Raw genomic sequence first — 12,627 nt, 5'->3', positions numbered from 1 at the left:
ACATTGAGGAGAGTCACCTTTTTTAAGTATAACTCCCCTATTATTACAATATATCTGCCTTCAATGTCTTCTATCGTTGATATATGTTTAAAGGGTATACCTTTACGAATTAATATTGCAACACCTCTTGATTTATGTGAGAATGAAGAGTGGTACGCTTTAGCAATCCATTTTGCTTTCAATCTGTGTTGTGCTTCCTTTTTAAGATGTGTCTCCTGGAGAAATATTATATCTGTTTTCAATGATTTTAAATGAGCTAACACTTTGCCTCTCTTGATAGGTTCATTAATTCCCTTAACATTCCAACTACAGAATTTAATTCCCTCACCCCCAATTTTTATATTCATGTCTTGCATCTTGTGATAAAGTGGTAGAGCAGATGATTCAGCACACTCAACCCTACCTTATACTTGAACTTCAGGTAGATGAATTTTAGGTCACGTCTGTTTTCCATCCGAACATATCTCCTTAAATAAAATTTGCAATTCCATTCCAAATACAAAATATAATATGATATAAGATAAAAAAGGTGATAGCAAATAGGGTTAGTAAAGTGTGGAAAGTAAAAAAGAAAAGCAACTACAACTACAATTAGTGCAGTTAGTGATAGCCACCCTAATGTGGCTAAGCATCTATGGACTTCCGTAGCTTATGGTTTATAAAAATACTAGCTCCGTACTTTCCTTGAAAGGAAAGTTTCCAATTCGATGCATACAATTTGTGGGGGGGAAAGAAATATTGATTATATTCCATTAATGGTATAATTAGTAGTCTCAAATTGAAATGTTAGTTTTGTATAATATAAACATTTATCAAAGAATAATAATAAAAAACGAAAACATCAGAGAGAGAGCCACCAAACATTTCTCATTATAAAATACCTGAATCATACTTTACTTATATTTCATACTTTTAGTTAATTCTTAAATAATCTAAATAATCTTATTATCATTAGTTAGTGTTAGTTTATATTCTTGATTATTAATAGTTGTTAGAGGTTAGTACTAGAATGTTAGTATTATATATCCGTTGCAGGAAATATACCCAATTCTTATTGCGAATTTTAGGCAACTCTTAAATATAATAGTTTAAAGTTTAGAGTTCCATATCTTCTCTGCGAGATAGCAGTATCCAGGTAGGTGTTAAGAGTTGAATATTTTTCAATCTTCGATCTTGTCCTCGATGTTCTTGGCAAATTCAAATGCTTCCGTGTGCTTGATGAAGAAGTATTCCTTCTTCTCGTAACCGACTCTTAGTGTTGCGGGGTATAACAGTCCATATCTCAGATTCTTTATGTTCTTCAGTATTCTTCTTGTTTCTGTGAACAACGCTCTTTTCTTAGCAACTTCCACAGGGTAATCTCTGAATACACTAATCTTGTCTCCTTCATATACAAGATTTCTGCTTTAGTTTAGTTATGTTTATGTTTAGTTTGAAGCAGAAATAATATGTGAATGCTTCATTGACCATAATTCCGACTGGTAACTACGCACTTCGTCCGAGCACATTATCGCACGCGTCATGCAAACCGTCTTAATTGACCACCTAAACTGTCATTTGGCAACCTAAAAAGCTGCCGAGGTTGCCCGGCTGGCAACAGGGAAAAAAGTTAAGTGAGAGCCCTGCAGTAGTTTCTACATTTCATGCATATTTCTATATATTTTCATTTCCAACCTGAAGCAAATAATCAATCCATGAGATCTACCATTTTCTTCCATTGTAGTGCAAAATGAATTGGCAGCAGTTTAAAGCTAAGACCACATCATTTTTATGCAGTTAGCAATCCATATAAACATTTTTTTCATTGGGGTGAATGCCAATAGTCCCCTTTCACTGAGAAAGATGTGCAGCCATATTCTTTACCTCAACCCATTGATTTCCACCAGTATTTAGAAGGAGTGCACAAAGTGGATCAGATTTAGAGAAAACATCTTTATCCAATAGATTTACACATGAGATGCTTAATAATAATATAATAATAATAATATATCTTTTATTGTCATTGCACGTCGGTGCAACGAGATTTAGTGTGCAGCTCCACTGATGTACAAGAAAGGTAAATAAATACAATACATAAATAAACAAGCTGAATTGATTGACGTGACCATCTGAGGGAGACTGTCCAAAGGGGGTGGGTGGGGGGGGCACTCATTAGGGCCGGTTCAGAGCCGCTATAGCTCTTGGGATGAAACTGTTCCTGAGTCTGGAGGTTCGGGCGTAGAAGGCCTTGTAACGTCTGCCGGAGGGAAGTAGTTGAAACAGACCGTGGCAGGGGTGTGATGAGTCCTTATGGATGCTGAGGGCCTTCCTGAGGCACCGCGTGTGGTAGATGCCCTCCAAGGCTGGTAGCTCTGTCCCGATGATCCTCTGCGCTCTGTTGACGACGCGCTGAAGAGCTCTCCTCTCCGCCTCCGTGCAGCTGAGATACCACACAGAGATGCCATACGTTAGTATGCTCTCTGTGGTGCAGCGGTAGAACGTTGTCAGCAGCTGTTGGGGCAGACCAGTCTTTTTTAATGTCCTCAGAAAGAACAGTCGTTGCTGTGCCTTCTTGACCAGCGCGGCGGTGTTTGTGGACCATGTGAGGTCTTCTGAAATGTGAGTGCCCAGAAACTTAAAGCTGGACACTCTCTCCACACTTTCCCCATAAATGGAGATTGGGGCGTATTCTCCAGAATGGGTCCTTCTGAAGTCAATAATCAGCTCCTTGGTCTTGGAGGTGTTTAGTGCCAAGTTGTTATTGGCGCACCAGTCCGCCAGGTTCTGCACCTCCGCTCTGTATTTTGTTTCATCACCGTTGGTGATCAGCCCAATCACTGTTGTGTCGTCTGCAAACTTCACGATGGTGTTGGTGTCGAATGCAGGGACACAGTCGTGAGTGAAGAGGGAGTAGAGCATGGGGCTTAGTACACAACCCTGTGGTGTGCCGGTGCTCAGGGTGATGGTGGAGGACAGGTGCGGGCCCAGTCTCACTGCCTGCGGTCGCTCCGTGAGAAAGTTCAGGATCCAAGCGCATATCGGTGAGCTGAGGCCTAGCTGGTGGAGTTTGGTGGTGAGCTTGGTGGGGATGACCGTATTGAATGCAGAGCTATAGTCAATGAAGAGCATCCTCACATACGTGCCCTGTCTGTCCAGGTGAGTCAGGACAGTGTGAAGGGCCAGAGAGATGGCATCCTCTGTCGATCTATTTGCCCTGTATGCAAATTGATGGGAGTCCAGTGAGGCAGGGATGCTGGATTTAATATGGGAGAGGACCAGCCTTTCGAAGCACTTCATGGGGATTGGAGTCAGGGCAACCGGCCGGTAGTCGTTGAGGTTGGTGATTTTGGACTTTTTCGGCACCGGCACTATGGTGGCTGTTTTCAGGCACTTGGGGACCGTTGCCAGAGATAGAGAGAGATTGAAGATTCTCGTGAATACCTCCGCCAGCTGTCCTGCACAGTCCTTTAATACTTTTCCCTGTACACCATCCGGGCCTGCAGCCTTGCGTGGATTGATCCTACGCAGAGCGCACTGTACCTCCTGAGTGCTCAGTGTTAAGGCCTGTCCCTCTGCTATGGCCGGGGTTATTCCACCCCTGGTGGTGTTGCCAGTATCGAACCGGGCAAAGAAGGTGTTTAGTTCGTTGGCCAGTGTGATATCACCGTGGGGGCAGGCGGGGCTGCTCTTGTAGTCAGTGATGTCCCTGACACCCTGCCACATGCTTCTGGTGTCCGCGGTATTGAAGTGGTCTTCTACCCTTTGCCTGTGGATGACTTTGGCCTTTTTTATGCCTTTGTTCAGGTTCGACCTGGCCGCACTGTAGGCAGAAGTGTCCCTGGATTTAAAGGCATTGTTGCGTGCCCTTAGCAGTTTCTGAACCTCCTTGTTCATCCAGGGTTTCCGGTTTGGGAACATCTTTATTTGCTTGTCCAATGTGACAGTCTCCACACAGCAGTTGATGTAGGAGAGCACAGTGGATGTGTACTCCTCCAAGTCTACCTCTGTGCCACTGGTAGCCTGTTGTGCAAACAGGTCCCAGTCGGTGCGATCAAAGCAGTCCTGGAGTTGTAGGGTTGCGTCTTCGGGCCATATTTTGACCGTCCTTATTGCAGGTTTGGTCTTGCGGATGAGGGGTCTGTATGCAGGCAGTAGAAACAGTGAGAGGTGATCGGATTGTCCCAGGGATGGGCAGGGGAGAGCTCTGTATGCGTCCTTGATGTTGGTGTACACTTTATCCAACGTGTTTGAGCCCCTGGTAGGGCACTGCACATGCTGGTGGAATTTGCGGAGTGTGGCACGTAGGTCGACCTGGTTAAAGTCCCCTGCAACAATGAAGGCACCGTCGGGGTGAGCATCCTGCTGCTTACTGATGGCCGAGTGCAGCTGTGCTAGTGCTAGGTTAGCATTAGCCTGTGGTGGGATGTATATGGCCATGATGATAACCACAGTAAACTCCCGAGGCAGGTAAAACGGTCTACATTTAAGCAGTAGGTATTCCAGGTCTGGGGAACAGTAGCTCTCTATTGCAGTGTGGTTGGTGCACCAGTCATTGTTGATGTAGATTCATCCTTACTCACACAGTCTGCCATCTGCAAACCTGCAAAGAACATAATATGTGATGGTAGACGACAAATAAATATTATAAGCTTTGAATCCTTTGAAAGGTAAATGGCCACATATAGAACATGATAATTCCCATCAAACTTAAAGGGAACTACACCTAAAGGAATTTCAATCAGAACAAGGGTTCCGACCTAAAACATCACCTCCACATTTTATCCAGAGATGCTGCCTTGACCCGCTGAGTTACTCCAGCATTTTGTGTCTATCGAAAGGGAATCATAAAGTTGTCATTAAAATGATTTTGACTTTGAGAACTTCCAACACTTTTTGGCTCAAGATTAAAAGCCAGAGTCTCATAACAATAAAATGTTCATTTCTATGAGAAAGAGACACTGAATGACTCTGGGATAACTGACCACTTCTTAGATCCAAGGAGATATCTTTCAATGAAGGTAGACAGTTTCAACCTTCATATTATTTTCTGTTCAACTACTCACTTTGTCCAAGCACATTATCGCAGGCGTCATCCAAGCCGTCTTAAATGACCACCGTCCTAAACTGTCATTTGGCAACTTAAAAAGCTGCCAAGGTTGCCCGGCTGACAACAGAGAAAAAAGATTAAGTGAGAGCCCTGCAAGGTGTATAATATTTTTGACACTGTCATAGGCCTTTCTTACATATGCTGTCACAACGCACTGTAGTCTGTAAACAACCCTTCAGTAATTTTCCTTGCCCTCCATTTCAGAATAATAGTGTTTTAATCCGATAACTCAACACAAGCACTGGCAATAAACAAATAAATAAATAAATAAATAAATAGCGCGCTTTTCCAACCCTTTATCTCATTGGCCACGCTTGGCTGCAAATCAGTGTCAATCTGGTGGACCATCTTCCTCTAGTCGTGGGGGTGGGGGATTGGGAGGGGCCTCACAAGTGGAACAGCTTAGGGCCTCTCTTCATCTAAATCCGGCCCTAGGCCCCGGCATCATCTGCTGCTCACTGACCCAGCACACGGACGGAAAGCCCTTTCGTGGCGAGATACATGTGTAACAATTGTGTCTACCGATTACATCCTGATTGCAGGATTTGGACTCCGGCCCTGGATCCGCTTGGAGGAAAGGACCACACAAGGAGTAAAGTGCACAACAAAGTGAAGGCAGTGTATTCTGTGTACCCCTGACCTGTTTAATTAGTGGGAAAGGAAAGTACACAAGAATATATGGCTATTGAACTGCAGAGGCGAGTTTATACCGAAGGCAGACACAAAATAGTTGAGGTTTCAGGTGTAAAATATATGGCAGCAGCTTTCATTATGTATTGATTCTTTCATATGAGCAATATGTCCAGACCAATGATATTTGGAATAGTTCCAAACTATAACAAAATAATCACATTTACTTTCTTGAAATCGCCAGAACGAAAGATTCTACAAATATTCTGAAGTTTAACCATTGTATTTTCTAGAGGAGTTCTATGTGATTGTGCCGGACTATCCGGTGGTGGCCATGGTGGGTGAAGATGCCCTATTGGAATGTCAGAAGGTACCGGATACATCACTGGACGCTCTGGAGGTCCGATGGTTTACAACGAGCCCGGAGTCACCGGTACATTTATACACCAGCGGCCAGGACAGAGCTGAGGTGCAGGACGAGGCTTATCGAGGGAGGACAGAACTCTTTCGTGAAGAGTTTCGCCATGGAAACGCCTCGCTTAAACTGAAGAGGGTCAAAGTATCAGATGCTGGAATGTACACGTGTTCCATCGGCACCCCCACGTCCCATCAGCAGGAGGCGCTGCGGCTGCAGGTTGAAGGTGAGTCCCTCTGGTTTACATCAAGGTTTACACCGGGAATGTCAGTAAGCAGCCCCTCACACTGGCATTTTACTGGGAAGTTCAAGGGTTATTGACAATGTAGATCTCTGCCTCGGCACAGGCTGTGAGTGACAGTGCCCGGAACGGAATGGCAACGGTGAGGTTGTGTGTAGGAAGGAACTGCAGATGCAGGTTTACACCGAATGTAGACACAAAATGCTGGAGTAACTCAGCAGGACAGGCAGCATGTGTAGAGAGAAGGAATGGCTGACGTTTCCGGTCGAGACCCTTCTTCAGTCTGGGAATCATGGGAGAGGGAGTGTAGAGATATGGAAGGGTAAGGTGTGAAAAAGATAAATCAAAGGGGACGCGGTTCAAGGAGAATGTAGAACGGATGATTGTTAGCTGAAGGGGAAGGTGACAACGAGGTGATGGGGCGGTAACGTGGGGGTACCCGGTGACCCATCCGTTGGTGTTCCCACCGCTGCTGTTTCTGTGGCTCTTCAGGCCCCGGCATCATCTGCTGCTCACTGACCCAGCACACGGACGGAAAGCCCTTTCGTGGTGAGATACATGTGTAACAATCATGTTTACATTTCGATTGCAGGATTTGGACTCCGGCCCTGGATCCGCTTGGAGGAAAGCACCACACAAGGAGTACGTGTGGTGTGTAAGTCGGATGGATGGTTTCCCAAGCCGGAGATACGGTGGCTGGATGGGAGTGGACAAGATGTAACAGAACGGTCTGACACATTGTTTACTGAGAATCCCAGCGGGATGTTCATTGTCCACAGTCACATCGATGTCACAAGTGATTCTGTGAACAGGTATTCCTGTTACATACGGAGTAAAATACTGGGGAAAACACGAGAGGCCCATCTCCAGATATCAGGTATGTGGGAACCTGGGAAACATTCGACAAAAGCGAGTTCTGAACGAACTTTCACTGCGCTAAAGGCATTAACGTTTGCGTGGACCCACCAGCACTGTACTGCTCTGGGTCTCATTCCCATGGTGCAGCTTTTCTTGTTTGAGCCCAGAGGGTCTCTCACTGCAGAACTATCTGAGACCACAAATAGACACAAAGTGCTGGAATTATTCAGCGGGTCAGGGAGCATCTCTGGCGAAAAAGGATGGGTGACGTTTCGGGTTGGAACCCTTCTTCAGAGATCTGCTTGACCCGCTGAGATACTCCAGCATTTTGTGAATAAACCAGCATCTGCAGTTTCTTCCTACACATTTATCTGTGGCCACACCTGTCCACTGTCTCCTCTCCACCCTCCACCATCACATCTGTGTCCAGATCTTTGGCCTCTTCTCCACTTTGCGCTGCCACTGATATCTAACTGTCCATACACCAAACACATTAACATGACCAGACACATTGACCACTTTGCAAAGTGCATGCCTTCTTTCGCAAGGCACGACATCAGTATAAGATTTAAGATTTTGCCTTCCACCACAGTGAGGAGGTGTTTGGTGAACTCACTGTGGTGGATGTTAAATTTGTGTTGATTGTGTGTTTTTGTCATTTAAAAAAAATTATATGTATGACTGCAGGGAAACAAAATTTCGTTCAGACCGAAAGGTCTGAATGACAATAAACGAATCTAATCTAATCTATAAACACTCATAGCCGATGATTTAATTCGCCCGTGTAATCTCCATTAGATCGGCATTGAGTTTACTGTGTATAAACGAGATTTATATGTTTAGAATAACAGCCCCGTGTCTGCAGTGCTGTAGTAGCGGGCATGACAAATCTGAATCTGACTTTCTTCCCTCTAGAGATGCTGCCTGACCCACTGAGTTACTCCAGCATTTTGTGTTTGTCTTCGGTTTAAACCAGCATCTGCAGTTCCTTCCTGTTGCTGTTACTAATCTATTTTCATTCACCTGTGTAGATGAGTTCTTTCCTAAAACCAACCCTTGGCTGCTGGTTTTCTGGTTGTTTGTGGCCCTCGTGGTTACGGCTGCTGCTTTCAATATAATGTTGCACAGAAAAGAAGATAAAATGATTAAAGGTGAGAGCCAAGATATGGTGCCGTGTTATTGCATTCAGAAGGTTTATAAAACGTTTATATTTTGTACACAATTTAACATTCACATAAACGTTACATTTGATCACAGCTCCGTAGTTTGACACATCCCGCATGGTAGGCTGCTCTGGAATGTTAGATCGCATGGGATCCAAGGAGCGATAGCAGAATGGATAACAAATTGGCTACATGGAAGGAAGCAGAGGGTGATGGTGGAATGTTGCTTCTTAGACTGGAGACCTGTGACTAGTGGTGTGCCTCAGGGTTCGGTGCTGGGCCCGTTACTGTTTGTCATCTACATCAATGAGATGAGAACATACAGGACAAGATTTACAAGCTTGCTGATGATACACAGTGATTTTGAAGATGGTTGTGAAAAATTGCAGGATCTGGATCGATTGGCCAGGTACCCTGGGATGCAGACCATCAGGCCCCCCCCCCCCCCCCCCCCCCCCCCACCTTCCGAGTTCTCCAACCAGTCTGACTGTCCCCCTGATTAAACCTTACCTCCGTATGGTTCGTTGTCACATTTTCCTGGTTAACAATTATCTGATATAGTAGAGGGTCTGGGGGGACGGAGGAACTGAAGGAAATCCACATTAGGCAGGAAATGGTGTTGGATAGAATTCTGGGACTGAAGGCTGATAAATCCCCAGGGCCTGATGGTCTGCATCCCAGGGTACTTAAGGAAGTGGCTCTAGAAATCGTGGATGCATTGGTGACAATTTTCCAATGTTCTATAGGCTCAGGATCAGTTAATGTGGATTAGAGGGTAGCTAATGTTATCCCACTTTTTAAGAAAGGCGGGAGAGAGAAAACAGGGAATGCAGGAACGGGGTACTGATTGGGGATGATCAGCCATGATCACAGTGAATGGCGGTGCAGGCTCGAAGGGCCAAATGGCCTACTCCTGCACCTATTGTCATTGTCTATTGTCTATTCTACATTTTCCTTGAACTGCATCTCATTTTATCTCTCGTTTTCACACCTCACCCTTCCTTATCTCTCATTTCCTTCTCCCCTGACTCGCAGTTGGAAGAAGGGTCTCCAATGTTCGCTCAAATCTGGATCAGTTCCGGTGGACTGGAGGGGAGCCACTTTTTAAGAAAGGAAGGAGAGAGAAAATGGGGAATTATAGCCCAGTTAGCCTTACATCGGTAGTGGGGAAGCTGCTGGAGTCGATTGTTAAAGATGTTATAGCAACGCTTTTGGAAAGCAGTGACTGGATCAGTCAAAGTCAGCATGGATTTATGAAGGGGAAATCATGCTTGACTAATCTTCTGGTATTTTTTGAGGATGTAACAAGTAGAATGGATAAGGGAGAGCCAGTAGATGTGGTGTATCTGGACTTTCACAAAGCTTTTGACAAGATCCCACACAAGAGATTAGTGCAAAATTAGAGCACATGGTATTGGGGGTAGGGTATTGACATGGATAGAGAACTGGTTGGCAGACAGGAAGTAAAGAGTAAGAATTAATGGGTCCTTTTCAGAATGGCAGGCACTGACTAATGGGGTGCCGCAAGGCTCGGTGCTGGGACCCCAGTTATTTACAATGTATATAAATGATTTAGACGAGGGAATTAAATATGACATCTCCAAGTTTACAGACGACACAAAGCTGGGTGGCAGTGCGAGCTGCGATGAGGATGATATGAGGGTGCAGGGTGACTTGGATAGGTTGAGTGAGTGGGCAGACGCATGGCAGATGCAGTACAATGTGGATAAATGTGAGGTTATTCACTTTGGTGGCAATAACATGAAGGCAGATTATTGTCAGTATGATGTCAGATTATAAAAAAGGGGAGGTGCAACGAGACCTGGATGTGCTTGTACATCAGTCACTGAAAGTAAGCATGCAGGCACAGCAGGCAGTGAAGAAAATGAATTGCATGTTGCCCTTCATTGCAAGAGGATTTGAGTTTAGGAGCAAGGAGATCCTACTGTTGTTGTACAGGGCCCTGGTGAGACCACACCTGGAGTATTGTGTGCAGTTTTGGTCTCCAAATTTGAGGAAGGACATTATTCCTATTGTGAGAGTGCAGCGTAGGTTCACCAGATTAATTCCCGGGATGGCGGGACTGATGTATGATGAAAGAATGGGTCGACTGTTCAAGTTCAAGTGAGTTTATTGTCATGTGTCCCTGATAGGACAATGAAATTCTTGCTTTGCTTCAGCACAACAGAACATAGTAGGCATTTACTACAAAACAGATCAATGTGTCCATATACCATAATACAAATATATACACACATGAATAAATGATGGGCTTGTATTCACTGGAATTTAGTAGGATGGGAGGTGATCTTATCGAAACATATAACATTCTTAAAAGATTGGACAGGCTAGATGCAGGCATTTTTTTCTCGATGTTGGGGGTGTCCAGAACCAGGCGTCACAGTTTAAGAATAAGGGGTGGGCCATTTAGAACTGAAATGAGGAAAATAATTTACCCGGAGAGTTGTGAATCTGTGTAATACTCTCCCACAGAAGGCAGTGGAGGCCAATTCATTGGATATTTTCAAGACAGTCGGATTTAGCTATTAGGGCTAAAGGAGTTAAGGGATATGGGGAAAAAGCTGGAACTGCGTACAGATGTTAGATGATCAGCCATGATCATATTGAATGGCAGTGCTGGCTCAAAGGGCCGAATATCCTATTCCTGCACCTAATTTGCTATGTTTCTATGACCCGAAACGTCACCCATTCCTTCTCTCCAGAGATGCTGCTTGTCCCGCTTTTACTCCAGCATTCTGTGTCTATCTTGAATCATGGAGGTGTCTTTGAAGTACAATGGCCGGTCATGGTCAGAAGAGACAAGCTCTCTCCGAGCAACGACCAGGTCTTGTTGTTTGAGAAAGGGCTGATCAAGTATAAACATTAGCGTGAGAGCCCAAATGGCACTGTTGTGTATTCCACATCGGTGTGACAAAACCCACAGGTTTACGACTGGGCCAAATGAAGGCTCCTCTGGTGGTTTCCTCAGCTCTGCACCACAGGGACAGCTGGAGTTACGACTCGAGTTCTTGAACCTCAACATTGAGAACGAGGCGAGAGGAGAAAACCTCAATGAGCCACAGCAGATGGTGCAGAAAGGAAGTAGGGAAATCCCTTTCACACAACCCATGTGAAGGCTGTGGGATTCACTGCCTAAAGGGTGGAGGAAGAGCAAGCCTCGGCACATGGGGAAGGTTATTGGAGGAAGTCTCGGTGTGCAGTGTCCTTGCGGACAGTTGCAGGTAGAGTTTATCTTCATCACCATCTCCTCTAGCTCTGGTGAATGTGGGGTCCTTGTGCCCCACCTCCCAGCTCAGTATCTCAATCCAGAGGGCACCGTGTGAATTGTACACTGTTTATGCACAACGTGGAACCTGCTGCCGGCCTCACTCACTGTCATGTTCCTGCTTCTTGTTTTTTCAGAACTGCAGCTGTTTCTCTCTATGGAAGGTAAGATATTTCGGAGACAGCAGAGGAACGGGCCATTCGGCCCAAACTGTCTGATTATGAGAAGCAATGATAGGATAGGTCAACACCTTATTTCCTGCGTTAGGTATCAAAAGTAAGAGGTGATGAGGTGAGAGGGCGATGTTTGCAGAGATCTGAGCAGTGATGTTTTAACACAGAGAATGGTTTTGTTATCTGAATCATGTTATCAGAGAACGTGGTGAATCCAGGCAGAGTGACTACACACAGAACAAAGCATAGAACATGGAACAGTACAGGAACAGATCCGTCAGACCACGGATAGACACAAAAAGCTGGAGTTACTCAGCGGGACAGGCAGCATCTCTGGAGAGAATGAACCCATTCCTTTTCTCCAGAGACGCAGCCTGTCCACTGAGTTACTTCAGCTTTTTGTGTCTATCCTAGAATCTCCCACTAGTGGAAACATCCTCTCCACATCCACTCTATCCAGGCCTTTCACTATTCTGTACGTTTCAATGAGGTCCCCCCTCATTCTTCTAAACTCCAGCGAGTACAGGCCCAGTGCGGACAAACGCTCATCATAGGTTAACCCACTCATTCCTGGGATCATTCTTGTAAACCTCCTCTGGACCCTCTCCAGATCCAGCACATCCTCCCTCAGATATGGTGCCCAGAATTGCTCCAAATGCAGCCTGTCCAGTGCCTTATAGACCCTCAGCATCACATCCCTAATGTTGTATTCTAGCCCTCTTGAGATAAATGTTAGCATTGCGTTTGCTTTCTTCACTACCGATTTGACTTGCAG

The 12,627-nt window shown here is 45.1% G+C and overlaps 1 protein-coding gene across 1 annotated transcript in view; it reads left to right on the top strand.

The window, feature by feature from the left end:
* LOC116990075 (butyrophilin-like protein 1) overlaps nt 1-12,072 on the top strand; it is a 36,095-nt gene extending 24,023 nt beyond the window's left edge. Inside the window, exons 5-7 of the mRNA XM_033047612.1 lie at nt 6,965-7,249; nt 8,262-8,381; nt 11,817-12,072. Of these exons, the coding sequence (XP_032903503.1) occupies nt 6,965-7,249; nt 8,262-8,381; nt 11,817-11,959 (548 nt within the window). The 3' untranslated portion in view covers nt 11,960-12,072. The remainder of the gene's footprint in view (nt 1-6,964; nt 7,250-8,261; nt 8,382-11,816) is intronic.
* Nucleotides 12,073-12,627: the final 555 nt, after the last annotated feature.

Source organism: Amblyraja radiata, chromosome 30, assembly GCF_010909765.2.
Source record: "Amblyraja radiata isolate CabotCenter1 chromosome 30, sAmbRad1.1.pri, whole genome shotgun sequence".
Taxonomy (NCBI): Eukaryota; Metazoa; Chordata; class Chondrichthyes; order Rajiformes; family Rajidae; genus Amblyraja; species Amblyraja radiata.
This window is presented reverse-complemented; position numbering and strand designations above follow the sequence as displayed.